At 43.9% G+C, this 24,620-nt stretch overlaps 1 protein-coding gene across 4 annotated transcripts in view; it reads right to left on the bottom strand.

The window, feature by feature from the left end:
* Window positions 1-24,620, bottom strand: part of WDFY1 (WD repeat and FYVE domain containing 1) — a 64,225-nt gene that overhangs the window by 26,756 nt on the left and 12,849 nt on the right. For all 4 annotated transcript variants that reach the window (XM_067026987.1, XM_067026988.1, XM_067026986.1 and 1 more), the window contains exons 2-7: window positions 20,167-20,234; window positions 15,199-15,272; window positions 7,363-7,417; window positions 5,739-5,889; window positions 4,040-4,152; window positions 1,859-1,985 (exon numbers count right to left, since the gene is read on the bottom strand). In XM_067026987.1, the coding sequence (XP_066883088.1) occupies window positions 1,859-1,985; window positions 4,040-4,152; window positions 5,739-5,889; window positions 7,363-7,417; window positions 15,199-15,272; window positions 20,167-20,234 (588 nt within the window). The remainder of the gene's footprint in view (window positions 1-1,858; window positions 1,986-4,039; window positions 4,153-5,738; window positions 5,890-7,362; window positions 7,418-15,198; window positions 15,273-20,166; window positions 20,235-24,620) is intronic.

Below are 24,620 nucleotides of genomic sequence, written 5' to 3' on the forward strand. Positions count from 1 at the left end.
TCACAGGCAAATTCTATCAAACATTTATAGAAGAGCTAACACCCATCCTTCTCAAACTCTTCCAAAAAATTGCATAGGGAGAAACACTCCCAAATTTATTCTACGAAGCCACCATCATCCAGATACCAAAACCAGAAAAAGATATCACAAAAAAAGAAAATTATAGACCAATATCACTGATGAACATAGATGCAAAAATCCTCAACAAAATACTAGCAAACAGAATCCAACAGCACATTAAAAGGATCATATACACCATGACCAAGTGGGATTTATCCCAGGAATGCAAGGATTCTTCAATATACAGAAATCAATCAATGTGATACACCATATGATCATCTCAAAAGATGCAGAAAAAGCTTTCGACAAAATTCAACACCCATTTATGATAAAAACTCTCCAGAAAATGGGCAGAGAGGGAACCTACCTCAACATAATAAAGGCCAAATATGATAAACCCAAAGCCAGCATCATTCTCAATGGTGAAAAACTGAAAGCATTTCCACTAAGATCAGGAACAAGACAAGGATGTCCACCCTCACCACTCTTATTCAACATAGTTTTGGAAGTCCTAGCCACAGCAATCAGAGAAGAAAAAGAGATAAAAGAAATACAAATTGGAAAAGAAGAAGTAAAACTGTCACTGTTTGCAGATGACATGATACTATACATAGAAAACCCTAAAGAGGGCTTCCCTGGTGGCACAGTGGTTAAGAATCCGCCTGCCAATGCAGGGGACATGGGTTCGAGCCCTGGTCTTGGAAGATCCCACATGCTGCAGAGCAACTAAGCCCATACGCCACAACTACTGAGCCTGTGTTCTAGAGCCCGCGAGCCACAACTACTGAAGCCTGCACGCCTAGAACCCATGCTCCACAAGAGAAGCCACTGCAATGAGAAGTCCGTGCACCACAACGAAGAGCAGCTTCCACTCGCCGCAACTAGAGAAAGTCCATGCAACAAAGACCTAACGCAGACAAAAATAAATAAAAATTAAAAAAAAAAATTAAAAAAAAAAAAGAGGGGCTTCACTGGTGGCGCAGTGGTTGAGAATCCGCCTGCCGATGCAGGGGACACGGGTTCGTGCACCAGTCTGGGAAGATTCCACATGCCGCGGAGCGGCTGGGCCCGTGAGTCATGGCCTCTGAGCCTGTGCGTCCGGAGCCGCCACAACAGTGAGAGGCCCATGTACCACACACACACACACACAAAAAAAAAAAAAAAAAAAAAAAGAAAACCCTAAAGATGCCACCAGAAAACTACTAGAACTAATCAGTGAATTTGTTAAGGTTGCAGGATACAAAATTAATGCACAGAAATCTCTTGCATTCCTATACACCAACAATGAAAAATCAGAAAGAGAAATTAAGAAAACATTCCGATTTACCGATTTTTGCAACAAAACGAATAAAATACCCAGGAATAAACCTGCCTAAGGAGGCGAAAGACTTGTACTCAGAAGACTATAAAACACTGATGAAAGAAATCAAAGATGACATAAACAGATGGAGAGATATACCATGTTCTTGGATTGGAAGAATCAACATTGTGAAAATGACTATACTACCCAAAGCAATCTACAGATTCAATGCAATTCCCTATCAAACTGCCAATGGCATGGTAGTTACTACCAATGGACTAAGGAAGAAGAAAACCCTGGCCTCTATTTTTGCTACAGAACACCAGACACTCAGGACTCATGGAAAAGCAGTTAGACGCAGACTGAGTGAGCCCTATCAAACAGGGCTCGCTGTCTCCTAAAAGACAGGGTTTGGAGAAAGTAGTCTCTGAATACTAACGCCTCCCCCGACCTGCCCCAACTCAGGTTCTTTCCCCACCCTCACAAACAGTCACGCACTGGTGGCCCTGGAGCAAAAGCGTGCGGCCTTTCCTTCCTCCGATGTCCCACATGATGATGCTGTTGTCAGAGGCTCCTGAGAAGAGTAACCGCTGAATAGGGTCCCACCAGAGGCAGGCGACACTACCTAGGAGTGAGAGAGGGAGGCTAAATGTAACTCTACATCAGGACATACACATCTGAGGCAGAAGACCAAACGAGCACCAGCTGAGTCTTTAAGTAAAAATGTATTTTTGTTGTACAAAAGGGCGTTCAACACTTCATCGCGAGTCACACAGAAGGCACAGCACATCCGCTGTCCCGAGCTACAAGATTAGGATTTTCAGTTGTATATCAAACTGCTTTGAACACAAATGTGTTTAAAGAAGATTTTCCTCGTCTATACCAAAAAATTATAAAATAGCTGTATGTGAGGGTTAGTTCAGAAAAAGCTTTTGAAGGAAAAAAAAATAGCTACCAATATCTAATGAGAAAAGGCAGTGACGTTTTCTGTGGTTATCTTATATAAGATTAAAATCTAGATTATTCTAGGGCTCTGGGACCTTGCAGGTGTCTTACCGCAGGATGCCTACTTTTAAGAAAACTGAATTAAGTATCTCGGAGAAAAAAAAAAAAGAGATGCAGGTGTACCGTACAATTATTCCACAGAACTTAGGTAAAAAAATCTAAACCCTACATTTCACACTCTATATTGGCTAAACTTATTAAATTTGATATCCTTGGGAAAATCTTTCTTCCTACAGATTTCTCTTTCAACGGATCTCTTCACTGTTCCATTGACTGCTGCTTGCCTAGGAAAAAACTATTAATAAACTTGATAAAATTGAACCAGTCACACAAGCTAATAATACTTTTGGTGGGTATACGGAAAACTGATAAAGCCACATTCAAAAGCAACCAACAGAGACTAGTTTCTCACAGAAGCTTAACGAAAGTGAAAAAAGAAGTATTGTGCAAAACTGGCTCCAGGGATCAACTCTGCAGAAATCCTGACCCTGTTTGATCCTGTGCCCCATGCACTTCAGCTAGAGGCCTAATAGCAGACAAGCAAGGTCTTTCTACATTGTGAACACTGCTAAGTAGTTGTCAGAACCCAATCTGTCCTTAGCAACCCAGAGAACACTTAACAGCATGAGCATCATGAGACCATTAGTCATAAACAGAAAGTGGTTTCTGCAGGGCCTGTCCTTTCCTGCCTAAATCTGTTCAAACTTACTGTCCTTCTCTCTCCCTTTTCCCCTTCAAGGCCCCTGATCTGATAGACTCGGTTTTACATAAATAGATTAGCTATGGAGGACACTTAACTTGTTACACTTAAAAACACTATTTTCGGGCTTCCCTGGTGGCGCAGTGGTTGAGAGTCCGCCTGCCGATGCAGGGGACACGCGTTCGTGCCCCGGTCCGGGAGGATCCCACGTGCCGCGGAGCGGCTGGGCCCGTGAGCCGTGGCCGCTGCGCCTGCGCGTCCGGAGCCTGTGCTCCGCAACGGGAGAGGCCACAACAGTGAGAGGCCCGCGCACCGCAAAAAAAAAAAAAAGAAAAACCCCCCACTATTTTCATAAATAAGTCCATCATTAATTCCTTCAACAAACCCCCAATTATTCGATGTGAACCAGATGGCCTCAGAGCTTCTAATTTGTTACTCAATATAGGCGATTGAGTTTTAAAGCCTTTCCACAAAGCCTGGCCAACTCACCACCCTACAGAAATAATAAAATTCCACCCAGTCATTCTTTTCCCTCGGTCCCTCCCCCGGGGATGTTTCCCAAGCAGAGACAGAACCAGCTCATACGTTTCTTCTAATTGTACTCACCTCCTACATCTTGCTTGGTGTCCTAGAAAGTGACAGATTTAAAACAGTAATAACAACATTCTTCCAAAGGTCTCACCATTTATAAGACATTTTAAAAGGTCTTCAAAAATAATTTAATTTAAAAGGTAAACAAAATAGAAGGTATTATCCACACAAGCAATCTAGAAGGGATTTGGACAACACAAAACCCTACCCAACAACCGGCCTTCACTTAGAGATCTTTTGAGATTTAATTCCCCTATCTATCTGGCCAATCAAATTGAAATCTGACAGATCATAAGGAGGTGATCATTCGCGAAACCACAGAGCTGAGAACTAAATTTGGATGCCCAAATTAGGTGAAAAACGGCAGTGATCATACAGCCTACCTTCATGTCCTTTAAGGGTGGTAATAACTGAACAGGAGCTCTGTTCAAGCTTCAGCAGGGCGATCTGTCCAGAATAGTCACCGACAAAAGCATACTGAGTATCAAAGTCATATCTGTGGAGAAGCAGTCAAGGACGTATAACACAATCCATCTCAAAGTTATAAAGAAGAAAATGTACACTCTAAAGAGAATAAGCACAAACCTAAAACTATGAGAAAAGAAATACCCAACTGAAAATCATACAACATGTAAATATTGAAGAAAAAGAATGTTTTAAGCTAGAATTATCAGGAAAATTAATGTTCATTCATTCAACAAGAATTCACTGAGTAGCTGTTACTATTCCAACCAATATCCTAGGAATTGGCAACAAAAGAGTTAAGAGCTGATAGAGAAGACAGACATAAAAACGAGTGATTATAAGCAAATCATAACAAAGTGTTAAAAAGCAAAACGCTCAATAATGAAAACAGCCAAAAAGAACTGGAAGAAAACTGCTTTTCATGAAATATCTCTGGAAATAGTGTAAAAATGACAGCAAATATGGACACGAACCCATCTTTTTTGGGGGGGTCTAGATGATTTAGCGTTAAGTGAAGAGGATGGTTTAAATTGCTGTGAAGAGTTTAATTTTAATCATCCGAAAGGCAGTCATTTGGGGTAGGAGTAAACTTTAAATTTAAAAATGTATTAACTATTGGCAACAACTCATTACTTTCTTGGTCGCTTTATGGCCGTAGACATTTGTGGCAAATCAGTAGCTTACACACAATAAGATAACTACTATTTTAATTCCAAAACATAGATCAAAAGGAGGACCACGGGCTGGGCCATGATGATGCGATTCTGTGCCATTTTCTATCCATCCATACGAAAGCCAAACACATAACAGAAAAACTTATTTAGCACATGATACATCTGAGTAGTCTTCCCTTGCTTGACTCTAAAGCATATGGTACTATTTTAAATATCTCATGCTGTGCATTCATTTGTTGCACACATTTTTTTTATAAAGGCTTTCAATGGAAAAAGAATTTTACTACACCAGACGTCCAGCTCTCAAAGAGAAACAACTGCGGGGCATTTGCCTGCTGCTGACAGCTTTGACCTTGCCATCATTAAGATACACAGCTACCACAGGCAGCCTTAAGCAAGAGCAAGTTCTACGTGAAACAAATCCCATAGAGTAGTAGAAAAATTTGAGAGCGGCAATTTTGTAACATTTGGGGTATCCTGAGGCACCTTTGAGAGTATTATAAGGATTATGAACCCTCTCCAAACACACTGTAGCCCATTTATGAACTCCAGGGTCACAGACCCTTCTTATATTCTCCTGTGGGGTCTGCAAATAAACCATCACCAGAAGAGTCCTTCCTTTCTTTCTTTCTTTCTACAACAGAAAGTCTTTTCTTTCACTTTGAAAAGCAAAGGAGTGAAGGGAGGGGTCTGCGTTAATGAGGTTTAGGTTTTCCGAGATTTTGTATTAAAACACCTAGAGCACATGCCAGCAGAGAACAGCAATTCATTTAATTATTATCTTTAATAAACCAACTTTATAGCACAAAAAGCAGAGACAGAAATTCTTAGATTTTATGTGAAATACGTAGGAATCGTTCAGTCTTTGGATCTCAATCAGCAATTTCCAAGCAGATTCAAAACTAAGTGCTGAGACCGGGAGGCGCTGGGCGGGGAAGGATACTGCAGACACGAAGCCCAGGAAGTGGAGAAGTGCCTCCCGAGCATGTTCCCGCTGCGGGTGCACATCCAGCTGACACACTTGTCGTGGCCCGTGCTGATCACCCACTCTGTGGCCAGGCTGAAGATAATCGCGGTCACCCGGTTCTGATGAGCTGTGGGGACAGAGAGGGAGAGTCTGCACCCTTCAGGAAGAAATGTGACCTTTGGAATCCAGTCTCCGTGGGTGTGAACTGAGGCTCCCCTTCTCCACTTGGTCGGCCTGCAGACTCACAGGCTCAGCAGTCCTGTCCCGGAGATGCCCGCACTCCAAACAGGCTGCAGAGCCTCTGCCCGCCCCAACCCAAGATCTATCGCAGACTCTCCGTGGCCCTGCCCTCTGCCTCCCTACAGGGAAGACCTTCAGAAGCTACAAATCATGACAGAGTAATGCTCAAGAGGGATTCAAATAATATATTAGAGAACTGATTAAAAAACACACCTACAACTCTCAACGAGTTCCATATGGAAAACAGCAGTCTTATCTCAACAGAATAGTTTTGTTTGTTTTTTATTGTCTATACCTTTAGTGTTTTGACTCTTTAGAAAACACTGGCATTGTAAAAAAGGGCAACTGAAATTTTCTGAAATTAACTTTTTATTATTTTTAAGATGAAGCATTTGTAAAGTTCTGCATTCCAAAGCAATAGCTGAGAATGAGGAAGGTGTTCTATCACCTAACTTCTAGAATATTTGCATTTCCAGGTCAATTGCAAGCCACACCAGGGCAGTGAGTGACCTGTCTACTTTATCTGGAACAGGATCTTGCATGCAGCTGGTGTTTAATAAATGCCCAGTTTGATGAATGAAGTCAGAGGCTAGACAGAGACACCTCTGACCTTGCTCTCAGCTGTGTAGGCTGCTTCAGAAAAACGGAGGGGCTCTCATAAATTAATCAGAAAATACTACAACTCCCAGGCAATATGGGCAAAATCATGAACAGATATTCATAAAACATGACAAATGGCCAACATTAAATAAAGCTTAAATAATTTTAAAACTGAGAACTATTTTTGACTATCAAACTGGCAATAAACATTTATAAAGATCAATATAGACTTAATGAACAGGTACTCCCAACCACCACTCATTACAAATTTACACTATTGCTGGAAAGAGTTTTGCAAAATAAAACCAGAATATTAAAAAAAGTTTTAAAGTTTGACCCAGTTATTCTACTTTTAGTAATTTGTCTTAAATAGAAGTAATCAGAGTTACAGAATTCGAGTAACCATCAAGGACCCACACACACGTGTACATACATATATATGAAATACACACACTCACAGATATGTATACACACATATACACACCATCATATATGTTAGTATGTGTTATCAAAAAATGAAAGCAGTATACATTTTCAAAAACAGAGGAATGGTTAAATTAAACCTGACACATGCACCCAATGGAATAGTATACAAAATTTCAAATGTTAATAAGCAGGAAAAGGATGGTAAATAACTCTGAAGAGCTAATAGCCTCCCACAAAACTGGGGTAACAAAACTTTTAAAAAGTTAATGTGAAAACCTAATTTTGATCATAAGACATAGTATTCTAGTTGTGTGCGTGTGTGTATTATAATTACCTGGGTAGGTCTTGATAAAGTTCATTTTATTAAAATCTTCAGAAACATGAAATTCCTAAAAGTAAGCACATGCAATAAGAAAACAGTTATGGTTTTAAAAACAACAGGACCTTTACTTTCAAAAGGAAGTAAAATCCAAAAGTGGCCATCACCAGCCTTGGGACTCAAGATTAGCTACATTAGAACAATAGGGAATTGCTTCTCGGTCCTGTCCTCAGGTTACCATTTCTTTTGGAACCAGACAAGTGAAGAAAGTGCTGCTGACCAGCACAGCATTTTTGTCCAATTCTTCCTCTACAAATGAGTGCTCTGTATTTCCTCTCCCTCTAATTGCAAAGGAGGCATCTTGTTAATTTTGCTCTCTTGGCTTCACTAGAATTCCCTCAAGATGATACATGCAAAGTAAAACTACAAAGACCCATTACTAACAGAATTCTCAGCACTAGTGAAAATAAGGCGTTGGGTATCTGAGGTAATAGAAGAGGAAAATTACGTATATTTAATATATAAACACACACTATAAAGGAAATTTAGAGACTGTAGGTGGGGTTTTTTTGAGGTTTTTTTGCGGTACGCAGACCTCTCACTGTTGTGGCTTCTCCTGTTGCGGAGCACAGGCTCCGGACGCGCAGGCTCAGCGGCCATGGCTCACGGGCCCAGCCACTCATGGCATGTGGGATCTTCCCAGACCAGGGCATGAACCCGCGTCCCCTGCATCAGCAGGCAGACTCTCAACCACTGTGCCACCAGGGAAGCCCTGTTTGTTTTTTAATACTCCTGTATCTTCCAAAATTTATACAGACTACATAATACTTTATAACTAGGAAAAAATTAGAAGTACATATTTCTTAATGAGAAATTGAGCCTCAGCATAAAACTGAGAAGATAAAACTCTAAAGAAAAAGCATTAGTTAAAAATTCTATTGATCAGTGCTAAATTGATAAGTTCTTAAGGGTCTCGATAACATGGACATTATGAATTGCTGATTGGTCAGGATGAAAAAAAAACAACCCACAAAGGAATACTGATTCCTTGTCCTCCATCTTGGCTTTTTACAAAGTACAAAAATGTATCAGCATTTTAGATATACTAATGTCTACCCGGGAGAAATCAATAGATTAATACTAACTAATAATAAATTGAATTTACATTGCCCCTTTCCACTGAGGAGCTATAAGAGTTTTTATATGCTATCCTATAACCGCAGAGAGTACCCTTGAACCGCGAGCCACAAGCATGGTCCCCAGAGAAATAAATGCATGACCACTACCACCGCTGGAGAAGGTATCTGAGGCTTGCACTCGTGGCTTCTCGTTATGTATGTGTGCACACATCGCCACGATACTCCTATAAAATCTTCAGAAGGAGAAAAACAAGACCACCGGCATTTATTACTACACAACGTATACACAGCAGCCCCAAGCAGGTGGGCACTGACCCCCAAGCCCGCAGCACCCCAGCCCTCACCAGCTGCCCACTGTTGCGTGAACTGCTTAAGCAGAGAGCCTGTCCTTTCTCTTGGCTCTTTCTTTCTTGGCCCTTAAACACACTCAAGGCTTCTTGTCCTCTACTTTAAAAAGCAAAACAAGCAAACAAAAAACAACAAAATTCTCTTAACGATACTGAAACTTTCTTCATCCCCTCCTCAGCCAAAACCTTCTCTACAGATGAGCCCACACTCACCATGTTCAGGGGCTCTAGCTCCTCACCCCGGTCACTCTTGAATCCACCGCACCGCAGGGCACCACCCCCGCTACATGGGAAGGGCTCTCCCGGCAACCACAGCTGCTGTCTAACTGCCATCCCCAAGGCTGTGTCCCTGTCCTGATCTGAGGCCCTCTTCCCACGTGGCCCATTCCGTCTCTGTCTCCCCTGCGGGTTTCCAACCCCCTGACTTTCTCTCAAATGTTGACATTCCCCAGGAAACATGACCTTGGCCCTCTGCTCTTCTCATCCTACCTGCTATCCCTGACGCCAACCACAGGTGTGGTCTCCACTGAGACCTAAACTGGGAGGACGCCCAATCCCAGCCCAGATCAACCCCTTGGGCACACGAACCCAACTGTCAAAACTGAATCTGTTGGGCTTCCCTGGTGGCGCAGTGGTTGAGAGTCCGCCTGCCGATCGATGCAGGGGACGCGGGTTCGTGCCCCGGTCCGGGAGGATCCCACGTGCCGCGGGGCGGCTGGGCCCGTGGGCCGTGGCCGCTGAGCCTGCGCGTCCGGAGCCTGTGCTCCGCAACGGGAGAGGCCACAGCGGTGAGAGGCCCGCGTACCGCAAAAAAAACAAACAAAACAGAAACAAACAAAAAAACTGAACCTGTCACCTCTCCCCTCAATATCAGCATGTCTCCTGTCTCAGGGAGCAGCTAACCGTTCACCATCATCTTGGCTAGAAACCGGACGCCATCTTATCAGCACTGCTCTCTATTAAACACCTACATCTAATCAAACATCTTCCACGCGTCGGCACACTAAGCGGACAGACAGACACCTGACCGTTCCATCCTCCCCCACTTGAGGTTCTTCAATGGCTCCCCATCATGCAGTGGTTCCCTAATGCACTCGATCCTAAGGGTCACCGAAAGGACTTGCTAAAATACAGATTCCCAGGCCCCTCCCTAGTGCTCCTGACGCTGTGGGTCTGGCATGGAGCCAGGCAACGTGAACTTCAGTAAGTCCCCTAAATGATAAATGTGACCGACTATGCAAGCTTGCGAAGCTCGGCTTACACGATGTAGTCCAGGTTCCTTCATGCACGCTCGGGGTCACCATTCCCGCTTCCTGGCTGGCTGGCTTCCTCATCAACCCAACTCCTAAATCAGAGTCGTTCAGGACTCAGGCCCGGGGCCTGTCCTTTCTCATTCTCTCCCCGGGTGATCACAGCTATTCTTAGGGCTTGAAAGATGCCCTACGTGCAGATGACTCCGCAACGCGGGCTCCCGCTGGGCTCCGGTCCTGCGAACCCAGTGCCAATTCTGCATTGCCATTGGGTGCCTCACTGGTATCTCAACTGTACGGCTGGTTCCTCACTGTCTTCTTTCCCTCTAAGCGCCCCCTCTCCCCACACAGCCCTAAGCCTTTCTCTTCTCAATACATGATACCTCTGCCTACCAGTTACTCAAGCCAGGAACCTGGCTGTCACCTGAGTTGCTCCTCTCCCTCCCCTCCCCCACACCCAACCTGCCACAGACATATGTCAGTCATCTGCTTCTGTCCATCACCACTGCCACTGCCCTCTCACCCAGAAGGCGACGACACCTGACGCTCCTGCCTCCACCCTTGTGGCCCCTCAATCCACTCTCCACTGAGCAGCCAGAGTGATCTTCTAAAAATGTAAATTCAATCACGCCATTCTGCGGCTGAAAACCCTGTAAGAGCTTCCCACAGATTTACAAAACTTAAGACTTCACCCAGGGCTTCCCCTGGTGGCGCAGTGGTTGAGAGTCCGCCTGCCGATGCGGGGTACACGGGTTCGCGCCCCCGGCCGGGAAGATCTCACATGCCGCGGAGCGGCTGGGCCCGTGAGCCATGGCCGCTGAGCCTGCGCGTCTGGAGCCTGTGCTCCGCGACGGGAGAGGCCACAGCAGTGAGAGGCCCACGTAGCACAGAAAAAGAAAAAAAAAAAAAATGTTTAAAAAAAAAAAGACTTCACCCAGACCTCCGAGGCCCTGCGTGGCCCGGCCTCAGCCCACTTGTCCGCTCGCCCCGTGTCCTGCCCCGTCGCTCAGCACCATCCAGCCAAGATGACCCCCTTCGAGTCCTCAGACACAGAGATCTTCCTGCCTCGAGTCTCTGCTTGGACCTCCACTTCTGGAAAATTTACTCTGGCTCTGCCTGGCTGTCTCCTACCGGCCCTTCAGGCCTCAGCTGAATGTCACATCCTTGGAGCGGTCTTCCTTCCTGACGAGCCTGTTTGCTAGGAGCGGGGCCACACATCTCTCTGGATTTCCTCTTTCACTGCGCCTGTCCACTTCTTCACAGCATCTACCACAACCTGAAATTTGATGTTTACTTGTATATTACCGGTCCCTCCCACGAGGCCATAAGACTCCCGAGAGCAGGGACCATGTCTACCTTCTTCTTAATTAGCACTCTGCATGGCACCTAGTGCTGAACGCAAGGCTCTCTGTGACCCGCTCCAGCCACATCTCTTCAGTCTTATGTGCCTCATGCTGCCAAATTGCTTCATTCTTGTTCCCTGTGCACACTCTGACTTTAAAAACCCCTCTGTCTTTGCTCGTACTGTCCTCTGCGTCTGGAAGTCCTCCTCCTCCCTCTTTCCTGGTTAACTCCTAGCCATCCTCTATGACTCAGCACAGTAACAGGCTGGCCTTGCCGCTCTCCGGGCCAGGTACAGACACCGGTGTGCGCTCTCACTGCTCTGTGTGCAGTTCTATAAAGCAGTGATACTCAAAGTGCGGTCTGTGGGCCACTGGTCCTTATGAAAGAAGCAGAGAAATAGGGAATGTGTGTTCAGAAACCTTTACAGCAATTTAATATTATTATGACATCCAAGCAGACAAAACCAGCAAATTTTCTCAATCAACAATGTAATACCCAAAATATCAATCCAGCAAACTAAACTCAAAGCAAACCGAAGGAAAAATAATAGGGTTGAAATACATTATCAGAGAATAGAAAAAAACAATAGAGAATCAATTAAATCAAAACTGGTTCTTTTGGGCTTCCCTGGTGGCGCAGTGGTTGAGAGTCCACCTGGCGATGCAGGGGACACGGGTTTGTGCCCCGGTCCGGGAAGATCCCACATGCCGCAGAGCGTCTGGGCCCGTGAGCCATGGCTGCTGAGCCTGCGCGTCCGGAGCCTGTGCTCCGCAATGGGATAGGCCACAACAGTGAGAGGCCCGCGTACAGGGAAAAAATAAAAAAAATTTAAAAAAAATAAACTGGTTCTTTGAAAAAAATCAACAAAATTGACACACATTTTAGCCAGAGTGGTGAAGAAAAAGAGAGACGACTCAAACTACTAAATTCAGTAATGAAAGGAGGAGCGTTACTATAAACCGTACAGAAAGAAAGAGGACTGTAAAAGGCTGCTATGAACAATTACATGCCAACAAATTAGATAAGCTAGATAAAATGGACAAACTCCTAAAAAGACATAAAAAACAAACACTGGCTGAAGAAGAAATAGAAAACCCATAACAAGTAAACAGATTAAATTAGCACTCAAAAAACTTCCCAGGACGAAAAGCCTAGGACCAGGCAGTTTCACTGGTGAAACTCTTCCAAGCTGAAGGTCCAAGTATTTTAATTTTTTTTTTTTTTTTTTTTTTTTTTTGCGGTATGCGGGCCTCTCACTGTTGTGGCCTCTCCCGTCGCGGAGCACAGGCTCCAGACGCGCAGGCTCAGCGGCCACGGCTCACAGGCCCAGCTGCTCCGCGGCATGTGGGATCTTCCCGGACCGGGGCACGAACCCGTGTCCCCTGCATCGGCAGGCGGACTCTCAACCACTGCGCCACCAGAGAAGCCCGGTCCAAGTATTTTACAAGTCAACAATTAAAAAAAAAAAAAGGTAAAGGACTTGAATAGATATTTCTCCAAAGAAGATATACAAATGACTAACAAGCACATGAGATGCTCAAGATCACTAGCTATTAGGGCAATGCAAATCAAAAGCATAATGAGATACCGCTCCACACCGACTAGGATGTCCATAATAAAACAAAAACAAACCCAGAAAATAACAACTGTTGGTAAATATGTAAAAAACTTAGAACCTTTATATATTGCTGTTGGGAATATAAAATGGTATAGCAACTTTGGAAAACAGTTTGGCAGTTCTGTAAAAAGTTAAGTACAGAGTTACCATATGACCCAGCAATTCCATTCCTAGGTGTACATACCCAATAAAATTGAAAACTTAGGTTCACACACAAACTGTTATGCAACTATTCATAGCAATATTATTCGTAATAGCCAAAAAGTAGAAACAACCCAACTATCCATCAACTAATGAATGGATAAACAAAGTATGGTATATCTATGTAATGGAATATTATTCCACCACAGAAAGGAATGATATTAATTCAAGCTACGACATAGATGAACCTTGAAAATATTACGCTAAGTGAAAGAAGCCAGACATAAAAGGATATACACCTTATATGATTCTATTTACATAAAATGTTTAGAATAAGCACATCTCTGAATTCAGAGAGTAGATTAGTTACTGCCAGGAGCTGAAGGAAAGGGGAGTGTAGTGTGACTTCTGATAGGCGCGGGATATTTTTTCGGGGGTTGGAGGAACTGATAAAAATGTTGTAGAATTAGAGTATTAACGGTTGCATGATCTTGTAACTATACTGTAAGACCAATGAATTGCACACTTTAAACTGGTGAATTTTATGGTATATGAATTACATCTCCATTAAATATATGCACACACACACACACAGTCAGACCCACAAAAATACCAAACTATAATAAACTGAAAATTTAAATATTTGGTCCTTCACCAGAGACGGTTTGAGACATATAGCCTCAAAGAGTTATATGAGCTGTTGGCTGAATGACTAGTCCCTAGTCTTGTTTTCCTTCCTCGTCTTACACACACACACACACACACACACACACACACACACACGCGCGCGCGCGCGTGCGCTCTCTCCCACACGTTCCTTGCCCCAGCCTCCTCCTTCATGGGTTCAGGGCTCAGGGCCGCTACAGGACTCACGTGCCCTGTACGAAGGCTGTGCTTTGTGGGCTAGAATGAGCACCAAACCGTCAATCATGACAGCATTCCGAGCTCGATGGAACTACAGATGGTCCCTGACTTATGATGGTTCGACTTACGATTTTTCAATTTTACGATGGTGCTAAAGCGATATGCCTTCAGTAGAAACCACACTTCGATTAATGTTGATCTTTTCCCAGGTGACGGATATGCCATACGATGCTCTCTCGTGATGCTGGGGAGGGGCAGCCGCAGCCCCGCTCAGCCACGTGATCGTGAAGGTGAACAACCAACACGCTCACCATCACTCTGGACTCACACAATCATTCTGGTTTTCACTTTCAGTACGGTATTCAATAATTACATGAGATATTCAATACTTTATTATAAAATAGGCTTTGTGTTAGGTGATTTTGCCCAACTGTAGGCTAATGTAAGCGTTCTGAGCATGTTTAAGGTAGGCTAGGCTAAGCTATGATATTCAGTAGATTAAGTGTATTAAATATATTTTCTTTTTAAAATTAATTAATTACTATTATTATTATTATTTTAAAGTTTTGGCTGCGTTGGGTCTTCGTCACTGCGCGCGGGCTTTCTCTAGTTGTGGCGAGCGGGGGCTACTCTTCGTTGCGGTACACAGGCTTCTCATTACTCTGGTTTCTCTTGTTGTGAAGCACAGGCTCTAGGCGTGTGGGCTTCAGTAGTTGTGGCTCGCGGGCTCAGCAGTTTTGGCTTGCGGGTTCTAGAGCGCAGGCTCAGTAGTTGTGGTGCACGGGCTCAGCTCCTCTGCGACATGTGGGATCTTCCCGGACCAGGGATCGAACCCGTGTCCCCTGAATTGGCAGGAGGATTCCTAACCACGGCTCCACAAGAGAAGTCCCAAATGTATTTTCAACTTATGACATTTTCAACTTACGATGGGTTTATCAGGACATAACCCCATCATAAGTCGAGGAAGATCTATAGTTTACAATTAAGCACTAACTAAAATTAATCCACTTTTAGGCCTAACATCTGTACCGAATGAAACATTGTCTAATGCCAAACAAGCAGGCATTCATTGTTAGCTTTACTTACACTGTCCAACTGGAGTGAACACAGGAGGTCAATATAATGAATACATTCTGGAAGCTACCTACCATCACGGCTCCGTTATCCTGGCCCACAAATATCCGTCTGCTATCATGATGGTAAGCCATAGCAGAGCAAGGAGCTGCCAGAAAGACAAAGACCACGTTACACGCAAAGCTAAGCATGTTAAGTAATTGTTCAAGGTACATTATTAAAAAGAGCTATAAAACTTAGGTTAAAAGAAAGAGGGCAAAAACACTTTATAAAAAACAATTACTCAAATTCTGTTGTCTTAGTGTAAAATTTTAACTTTAACAATCTCCCAAGTTACTTTTATAACTTTGGGTGAAGCAAGCTCCATGAAGTTTCATCTGATTGAAACTCCTACCTGTTTCTGGAAAGGTCTGGGGTCCAGTGCTTAGAGTACGTGATCTGCTACCCAAACTCTGCAGCTCATCCTGCCCCTCCCGCTTCCCCAACACAGGTAAAACAGCACCTGGCATCTGTGGAAAGAAGGGTTCCCAGCACAATTCCCTTTCCGTGGCATGTGAGCAAGCTGCGAAAGCCACTTTGCGATTACTTGTTTTTTTTTTTTTTCCCAATGATGAAAAAAATGTTCCGTTTTGCGATGACTCATACGACCCCAGCTTGTGGTAACGAGCTGTCAGGGGTCGACATGATTCTTTGTCCATAGCATGTCACGTGACTAGGACAGCCCTGACTCTTCCCATGTATGCACCCCTCTTCCAGCTTCGACATAGTCTTCTTCCAGAAAGCATGGGCCAGAGAATGAGCTTCACAAAGGAGAAACTCTAAATTGTCTCCTCTGCTAAAAGTCAGAATTAAAGTGATTCAGAAGATGGAACATTTGCAAAAAGAAATGTTTGGGTTCACTTCAGCCTTAAGAATTTTAATTGACTGTGGAAAGAAATGCATGCTAGGAAATAAACAAACAAACTTGAGTTTATTTTCAAATAAGATTTCTTAAAAAAAGTGGAAGAGAAAAAAATCTTATAAATGAAGTTACCATTTGAAAACCGTTTAAAGTTCTCTAACTACAATGGCTGATACTCTCCACCAAAGGAAGAAAATAAACTACAATACTGAATTGTACTCAAAGGCAGAAACATAGTCAGCTGTATGATCAGACTATTTCAGCTGCATTCAAAAAACTATCTCACTGAGATGTAGAGACCAAAACTGTCTACACACAAAACAATTAGAACTGACTACAAGTTTGTACACCCTTATCCACCATATTGATGTTTGAAACTACAAAGAACGATCATGTTTAAGAATTATAACCATAAAGATATATGTATCTTCATACAAAGTGCTTTTTAATAACCACGCATAAAATTATCTTTGAGAAATCAAATCTCTTTGATGATTTTAAAGATTTACTGTCATCATTTTTGCTTGCTTTTCAGTTGGTACTAAATCTTAATGCTTTAGTTTTAAGCTTCTTTTCAATTCTTTTTATGCCCAATCCTATAACCAACTGTACATAAACATGTTAAAATCTTTTGTGTAAAAATTACAATGTGCTGAGTAATTTTATAAGACTAGGGAATTCTCACATATTTTAAAAAATAGCCTCGCTAGTTTGCTTTGTATCCTGGTTTTTTTTTTTTTTTTTTGTGGTATGCGGGCCTCTTACTGTTGTGGCCTCTCCCGTTGCGGAGCACAGGCTCCGGACACACAGGCTCAGCGGCCATGGCTCACGGGCTCAGCCGCTCCGCGGCATGTGGGATCTTCCCGGACCGGGGCACGAACCCATGTCCTCTGCATCGGCAGGCGGATTCTCAACCACTGCGCCACCAAGGAAGCCCTCTAGTTTGTTTTATATCTAAAAATGTCCTGGCTTTTTTCCTAGAAGGGAAGCTTCTACTGAGATAAACTATAATTTTTTTTTAATGTGAATGTTCGCATAGTTTTATAAACAAGTAAAACACAATCCATCTTTCAAGCCAGTGGCCTTTTAAAAAGGCACCATTGCAGTCCAAAATCATATGCTTAAAACTTTAGTTTTGTAAACAAAGGGTTTTCTGGAATATAGTCAGGCTCAGGCTCTTTCGTTTATGTATTCCTTATGGCTGCTTTCACATTACGATGGCAGAGTTGAGAAGTTGCCTCAGAGACTGTTTGGCCCATAAAGCCTAATATTTATGTCTGGCCCTTTGCAGAAAAAGTTTGTGGACCCACCCCATATTGCAGTGAGCAGCACAGTTTTGGAGTCAGATGGGCATGAACTGGAATTCCAACCTCTGGCCTCAGTTTCCTTGTCTACTAAATGGTGAAAATATCATCTACCTTATATAGCTGTTGTGATGATTTCATGAAATAGTACCAAAAAACAGAAATGCATGAGGCACATAGTAGATACAGAAACTAAGAGTTACATTTTTCTTCAGCTAATGCAGATTCTGAAAGTTATTTTTTGTTATGTGAGGTGATGTTCTGAGTCGTAACTGGTCCACGTACAGCAACATTCTAAGGTTTGCTTACTGATCACCTCTGTTAGGTCACAGGAAACAAAACTGGTGTATGACCACTAAAATGTCCTCAACTGGGTAATCTGCAGACAGTTTTTAAAACCAACATGGGGCACCTTTCTTCTCATACTTCAAATTTAATTTTAAAATAAAACAGACAAGGAGTTATTTCTCAAAATTCATTCATTCTGTTTTCTCCTGGCAGGGTTCTTGCAACTTCATCAGTAGACATTGTTCCAGATGGAGGTGATAAAGAGGCATCTGGAAGCAACAGGCTGCATACATGGAGATACAAACGTGAAGGTGTCAGTCACCCACAGCAGAGATGTGTTTTTACTAGTCTTTCCAGCCACGGCGCTGGAGGCTACTTCTGGAGGGTACAGTTAGGCCAAGAGAGCAAGGGATGGCAACAGAGAAAGCAAAGCCACGTGCCCAGGACCCAAACGCCAAGGAAGAGTGTGCACTGCTACTGCTAGGCTCTGGTGCCCTGGGAGAGAAATCAACTACAAAGTGAACTAAATATTTGGGGGAAATACAAGCCAAGGACTCACTGAACTAAACACTGGACCAAACATCTATCTCAGTCTCTCTGTTCTTAAGAGCATGAACTTCCAAGGCTGGGGTCTCAGGAGACTGAGCTGTGGCCAGATTATGAAGTGCGGGGTAATGGAGAGGAGGGAGGGATAACAGCAAGAGCATTAGCAGGACAGGCCACAAAGACGGCAAAACATCCCCCAGCACAGGTAGCAGGTCTCCAGGCTGTTGCTATTCCCGGCCATCAGATCGCTCGCTGGGGCACTGGAAGTAAGGAGTTATCTGTCTAGGAGAAGGCTTTTATTTTTCAGTCGGGTAAAGGATAGGCTCAGAGGCCCAGAGTATCCCACCTACGTCTGCCCTGCTCCCTCAAAACCCCAAAGTAAATTTATTAAACGGGCCCCATAAGCACATTCACAAGACATCAGCCGCTTCCTATTTCACACTGAGTAACCAAGGTGACAGATCCACAGACACACACGGACACAGGACGGGAGGTACTACTGCCTGGCACAGTAAATCATGATTAGGGTTTCACGCAGTCTTAACACACTGCATATGGTACAGTTTTATGGTTCCTTTCATAATAGTTATTAGCTTTATACCAGTATTCCAAAAAGTCCACTTCGTTTTCATTGAATGGTTATCAAGATAGAGAAGACAACCAGCTTGCCCAAGCTGTCAGCAGAAGGCAGAACAAATGAAAATCCTGATAAACTACTAATTATTTGTGGAAATCATGATTTGCCTTATAGGAGCTAAACCCTGCACGTGCCCTGCGATAAATGTGCAAATGAGAACATGCTAGCCAAGAAAGGAGGTGCTTGCAAGGACGACTCAAGCTGATATAAGGAATTTGCTGACTAACTGGCAGGTCTGTGTTTGTAAGAAACTCCACAGTCCCTGGAATAACTCTTAAGGGAGCTGTGAACAGTGTCCACAGCGTCTGGAACCAGCAAACACTCTTCTTTGGAGAACTTCATAACAGTCGTCACTAGCAAACCATCAAGACCGCTCCAGAGCCTTCTGTCTTCTCCTAGGGGATCCTCTGATTATTGAAACCTTAACTGAGGAAAACCCCTCATTAAGGACCAAAACCACCAGGAAATAAGCAGCTACGGATGCCTTCCGTGTGGCCACTGGGGGTGGCAGGACTCAACCCCAGCTTGGACCTGGGTGGTATCCAGGCACTTTTTTCAAGAAAGGATGGAGAAGTGGGAAAGAAGGATGCAAAGCTGCTTAGATCTGCAGGAAGGGCTGGATTTAAATGTAATTTTATATCACTACATCTCAGGGCTGTTCTAAAATCTCAATGCAAAAGCTTTATCGTCAGGTTTTATTTTTAGAACATATCTGACTACTGAGAAAAATCTCCATTTAGAATGCACTGTGGGCTTCCCTGGTGGCGCAGTGGTTGAGAGTCCGCCTGCCGATGCAGGGGACACGGGTTCGTGCCCCGATCCGGGAGGATCCCACATGCCGCGGGGCAGCTGGGCCCGTGAGCCGTGGCCGCTGGGCCTGCGCGTCCGGAGCCTGTGCTCCGCGGCGGGAGAGGCCACAGCAGTGAGAGGCCCGCGTACAGCAAAAAAAAAAAAAGAAAAAAAAATAGAATGCACTGTGCCTTGGACCAAATCTCTCAACAGTACCCAGAGTTTATGAAAAAGTTGGGCAAAAGGCCAGTTAAGAAGGCAGAGGAGTGTTCAGAGCCCTGTTTTAGTGTCAATATCAGCTATTACTAAGAAGAAAGTTACTACTAATATAAGTTGGCAAAAGGAAAATGGAGGAGGTGGGAGGCTTTCCTCTTCCTTTTATTTTTTCCAGTTCTGTCCAAGTCCGCTTCAGTTAAGCAGGTAGACCCAGCTTCATTTGCAAGAGAAAAGGAGTTTTCCTGTGGTTTAACATAGCCTATCAGAGGTACTAGGCAACTAAGAAGCTCACTTTGAAATCTAGCAGCATTTTTTTTAATCAGGAATTTTGAAATTTAAATCCTCAAAGACAGCTACTCACAGGCCATTGTGTGGTAAATGCTGGGCCAGTACTGACCGCTGTCTCTTTTCAGCCATACTCGGATAGTTCTGTGGAGAAAAGCAAAGAAAACAACGAGGAGTCTTTAGTAATTTTACCTTCTTTTCCGCTCCAGGCAAACGTTTTCTTTTATTTTCAATATTGTTTCCCATTGACCTTATAACAACATTAATCAACTGGAAAAATTAGACAAATACACACACAGAGTATTATGGTATACTTTATACTAGTATATATGCATATACACACACACACGCATATTATATAGTTACCTACAGTATGTCCATACATGGTAAGTTATGCAGTAACTAGGAGTCAGGATTCTAAATAACTTTAATAATATGGAAAATGTTCATTATATAATGACATACAAAGAAAGCTGGGAACTATTAACTACTTTTCTTGGCAACAAACTGCAAACTTGGTCGCCTGGCTGTCTCAGCCAAATGAGAGTCGTAGACGTAAATGGAAAGAAAATGTTTCTGGAGAACTGGGAGAGACGTGCCTACAAAGCAGAGCCCACACCACTGCTCGTTCACAGATAATTCCCAGTCGTCTCGGCCCCGGGAAGAAATCCTTCCACACCCGTCTCTGAGCCTCTCCTTTCACCAGAACGCACACAGAGAGATGAGGAAATCCTGGACACAGGCAGGAAAATGACACACGACCAAAACAGCCAAGGTTTAATATTTTGGCTTATCACCTCAGAAGAACAATATGGAATATTTCTCCAGCACTCATGAAACCTCCAGGAAGCTCTGGGCCTCTTCCTCTTCAGAGTAGGACACTCAGTGCCTTTTCCGGCACAGCTGTGCTCTGCCTTCGCAATGACTCCTAACTGTCTCAGTGTCCCTTATTGTCAGCTCTGTCACACTCTTGTATTTCTAACAGCAACAGATTCTGGCCCACAGCCAGCACTGAATTAATGGTTGCAACCTTGAACTAAAATACAGTAAGGCTAAATGTTGACACTATGTTTCCATTCTGCTTGAAGTTCAAGACAAGTAAGACAGGTCTATGAGGATAAAAATCAGAAGAGTGGTTGCTTCTGGGGGTGAGGCCTGAATGCAGCGAAGGGATATGAGGGAACCTTCTAGGGCCATGGTAAGGCTCTGGGGAATAGGTGACATGGGTGTATGCATGTTTCAGAACCTGCCCAGCTGTACTTAAGATCTTACAGATTAGTGTGAACGATTAGAGCTAAACAAAAGAAAATAAAGACTAGATGTTGACTTTCCTTCATCCAAATAAATAAGATGACCTAGCAGCACAGCGGGAATCATGCTATTTTAAATGTGAACTGGCCACATAGGCCTTAGTGTAGCAACAGCCATGTGTAAAACACGACCCATCTTCCAGCCACTGCTAACTGGTCACGATGGAACCTCTGGCCAAGTTGAATGACTCAGAATTTTTCTCCACATCCCACCTCTGATCACAACTGGCCAGACCAGAAAACAGGCTCAGCCAGTTCCTTCCCTGGGAAATCAGAAACCACGAGAGACAGAAATAGATCAGTATGTCTCCAGTAGTTGAAATGACTGTCTCTGGTCACACATTTTGCAGTCTGGACTGGAGGATTTTGCACGTTAATAAAAGGGAAAGAATGAAGCCGACCGAAGAGAAGCAGGAGCCAGCCGGAGGCAGTCCAGGTGGAGAGCGCCGCCCGTGCCAGCTACCGCTGAGGCCGCTGTTTCCCAGACCTGGGTTCCGTGAGGCAGATGCCCCGGCATCCTCACCATAAACACCCTCAGCGGCTTCAGCGAATCTGAGTAATTTTTGCCATTTGCAATCAAACAGGTACTCATACACTGTGCCTGCGTGGGACACCACGAAGACTCTCGGACACTGTCTCTTCGTTCGAGCACCATTAAACAAGATCCTACGTGACAAAGTTCACCAGGCAAGGCAATCAGGCAGACTCCTTCAGGAGTACCTGTATTGTGATAGGAAGTTCTAGAAAGTTCAAGTTCACATCCAAAATTAAAAGGGAAAGAGAGAGGAAGATCAGACTAAAGCATCTGTGAACAGACCTATACTTTTTACTGTTTGTAGTTCGACCTCTTAACTCAAAATGCGACACTCTTTGAGGTGACGTTTTAAACCACTGTTATAGTTTGTGGGTTCTCGGTTACTGTTCATGATTATTTAGTTTTCTTCTTCCACAAACCTCAGAGGTTAAGACTTTTTCATGGAACAGATTTTTCCAGTTTGAAACCATTTAAATGAAGCTATGAAAAATACTTAATGGGGATTTCCCTGGTGGTGCACTGCTTAAGACTCCGCCTGCTAATGCAGATGACACAGGTTCAAGCCCTGGTCCAGGAAGATCCCACATGCTGCGGAGCAACTAAGCCCGTGCGCCACAACTACTGAGCCCATGCGCCGCAACTACTGAAGCCTGAGCGCCTAGAGCCCATGCTCTGCAACAAGAGAAGCCACCGCAATGAGAAGCCCGTGCACCGCAACAAAGAGTAGCCCCCGGGCTTCCCTGGTGGTGCAGTGGTTGAGAATCCGCCTGCCGATGCAGGGGACACGGGTTCGTGCCCCGGTCTGGGAAGATCCCACGGCCACTGAGCCTGCGCGTCCGGAGCCTGTGTTCCGCAACGGGAGAGGCCACAACAGTGAGAGGCCCGCGTACCACACACACACACACACACACACACACACACACACAAAGTAGCCCCAGCATGCCGCAACTAGAGAAAGCCCGCGTTCCGCAACTAAGACCCAACAACGAGGACCCAATGCAGCCATAAATAAATAAATAAATTTATTTTTTAAAAAAATACTGCTTATTTCTTTAGGTGTGATAATGGTGTTGCAGGTTTTTGCTTGTTTTTTAAGAAGTAAGCAGCAATGCCTACCTGGGACACTGGCCCTTGTCTCTGTTCTCAGCATGCCCACCACCGTCCAGCCCTCTCTCAGGTTACGTGGTGGGCTCATCCGTCTGGCCCAGCTCGGGCACGTCGACTACTGGCTACGTCCCCCAAGGAACCACGCCTCCCACCGCTCCTGTGTTCAGAGCCCACCAACTGCTGTCTCAAATCAGGGGTTCAACTGACATAATTATGATTCCCAGACCCGACATCCCAGCAAGCTGTCAACCTCAGATGCCCCAAATATGCTGAGCTCAGGTTATGCCCTAATCGCTCCTCCCTCACCACTCCACCAAGGACTTTTCTCTCTAGGCAGTAGTTCATCTGGGCAGCACCTGCAGGACGGGTACCACTGCAGCATGGCCTCCCTCACCTAAATTAATCAATAGAAGCTTATAACGATGATCCTTAGGCCTGAACTACTAACACAATATTACATTCTGTTGACTATATTTTATGTTACTTAGTACAGAACGTTTATGGATACATTTCATTACTTATGTTCAACATAGGGGATGAAACAGGAGGTATAAGAAGTTAAAGGCCAACTCACCTCTAAGCATTAAATCTGTTCAAGGATTCTACTCCACTGGCAAAGATAGGACAGCAAAGGCCAAGGCACTTGAAGAGGAGAGCACCGTACAGTGCCTTCATTCACTCAAAGGGATTAAACCTATCTGTCTGGTTTTTTAAGGGTCTAAAGACCAGAATGCTGATGTAGTCTAAAAGCCCCCAAAAGTTATGGGTCATGAATGCATTGGTAGCTCCATGGAGGCCTCAGTGGCACATGCTTTTTTCCCTGTGTCCTCTTGAAAGAAGAGTGATTTCAGACAGCACAGAAGTCACTGTGAGCAGGAAACCCTAAAGGTTGTCTCTTCCATCCAATCATCTAACCTGGAAAAGTCAAATTTTAACTTCATGCAGCTTAGTCCAAGGTCAAAATGGGACCTACCTAGACCCCAGCATCTTTGAAACACAGTATTATTTCCTTTGGAGGACAAACATCAGTTACTACCATTTGGTCTGCACCCAGCTGACACACTAGGAAATCGGCAAGACAAATTACCTCTTAGGGTGTTTCGTTTGGAAATTATTTATCATATCCAGGCTGACAGAAGACCATCCTCGCTTGGGAATCAGGTTCCAAATCAGGCAGCTGACCTTGATAGTTGGCTCTACCTCTGTACTCACACTTTCTATCTGGAATTCCCTTTCTTCTCTTTTCAAGCCAAACTCTTTCCCTTCCTTGGGGGATGCATTAAAATCTCCCACTTCTGAGATAAAAATCAAGACGATATTAAATTTAACTCCTAATACTCCAGCACTCTCGAGAAACTATGATATTAAACAAAGGTGTTATAGTTTCTACTAAGTAATATAGAAATGTGTTTTGTATTGTAGTCAGAACATGCCTCATTGGTTTAAAAAAATGGTTATAAAAACAGGCTTAAGTTGGGCTGTTTATTTTTTAAAAATCAACAAATTCCACAGACTAAAAAAATTTACTATTCAGAAAACTGGAAACAAAATCTACTAGTCACAATAAAACAGTTTAGT

The sequence above is a fragment of the Kogia breviceps genome, chromosome 2 (assembly GCF_026419965.1).
Source record: "Kogia breviceps isolate mKogBre1 chromosome 2, mKogBre1 haplotype 1, whole genome shotgun sequence".
NCBI lineage: Eukaryota > Metazoa > Chordata > Mammalia > Artiodactyla > Physeteridae > Kogia > Kogia breviceps.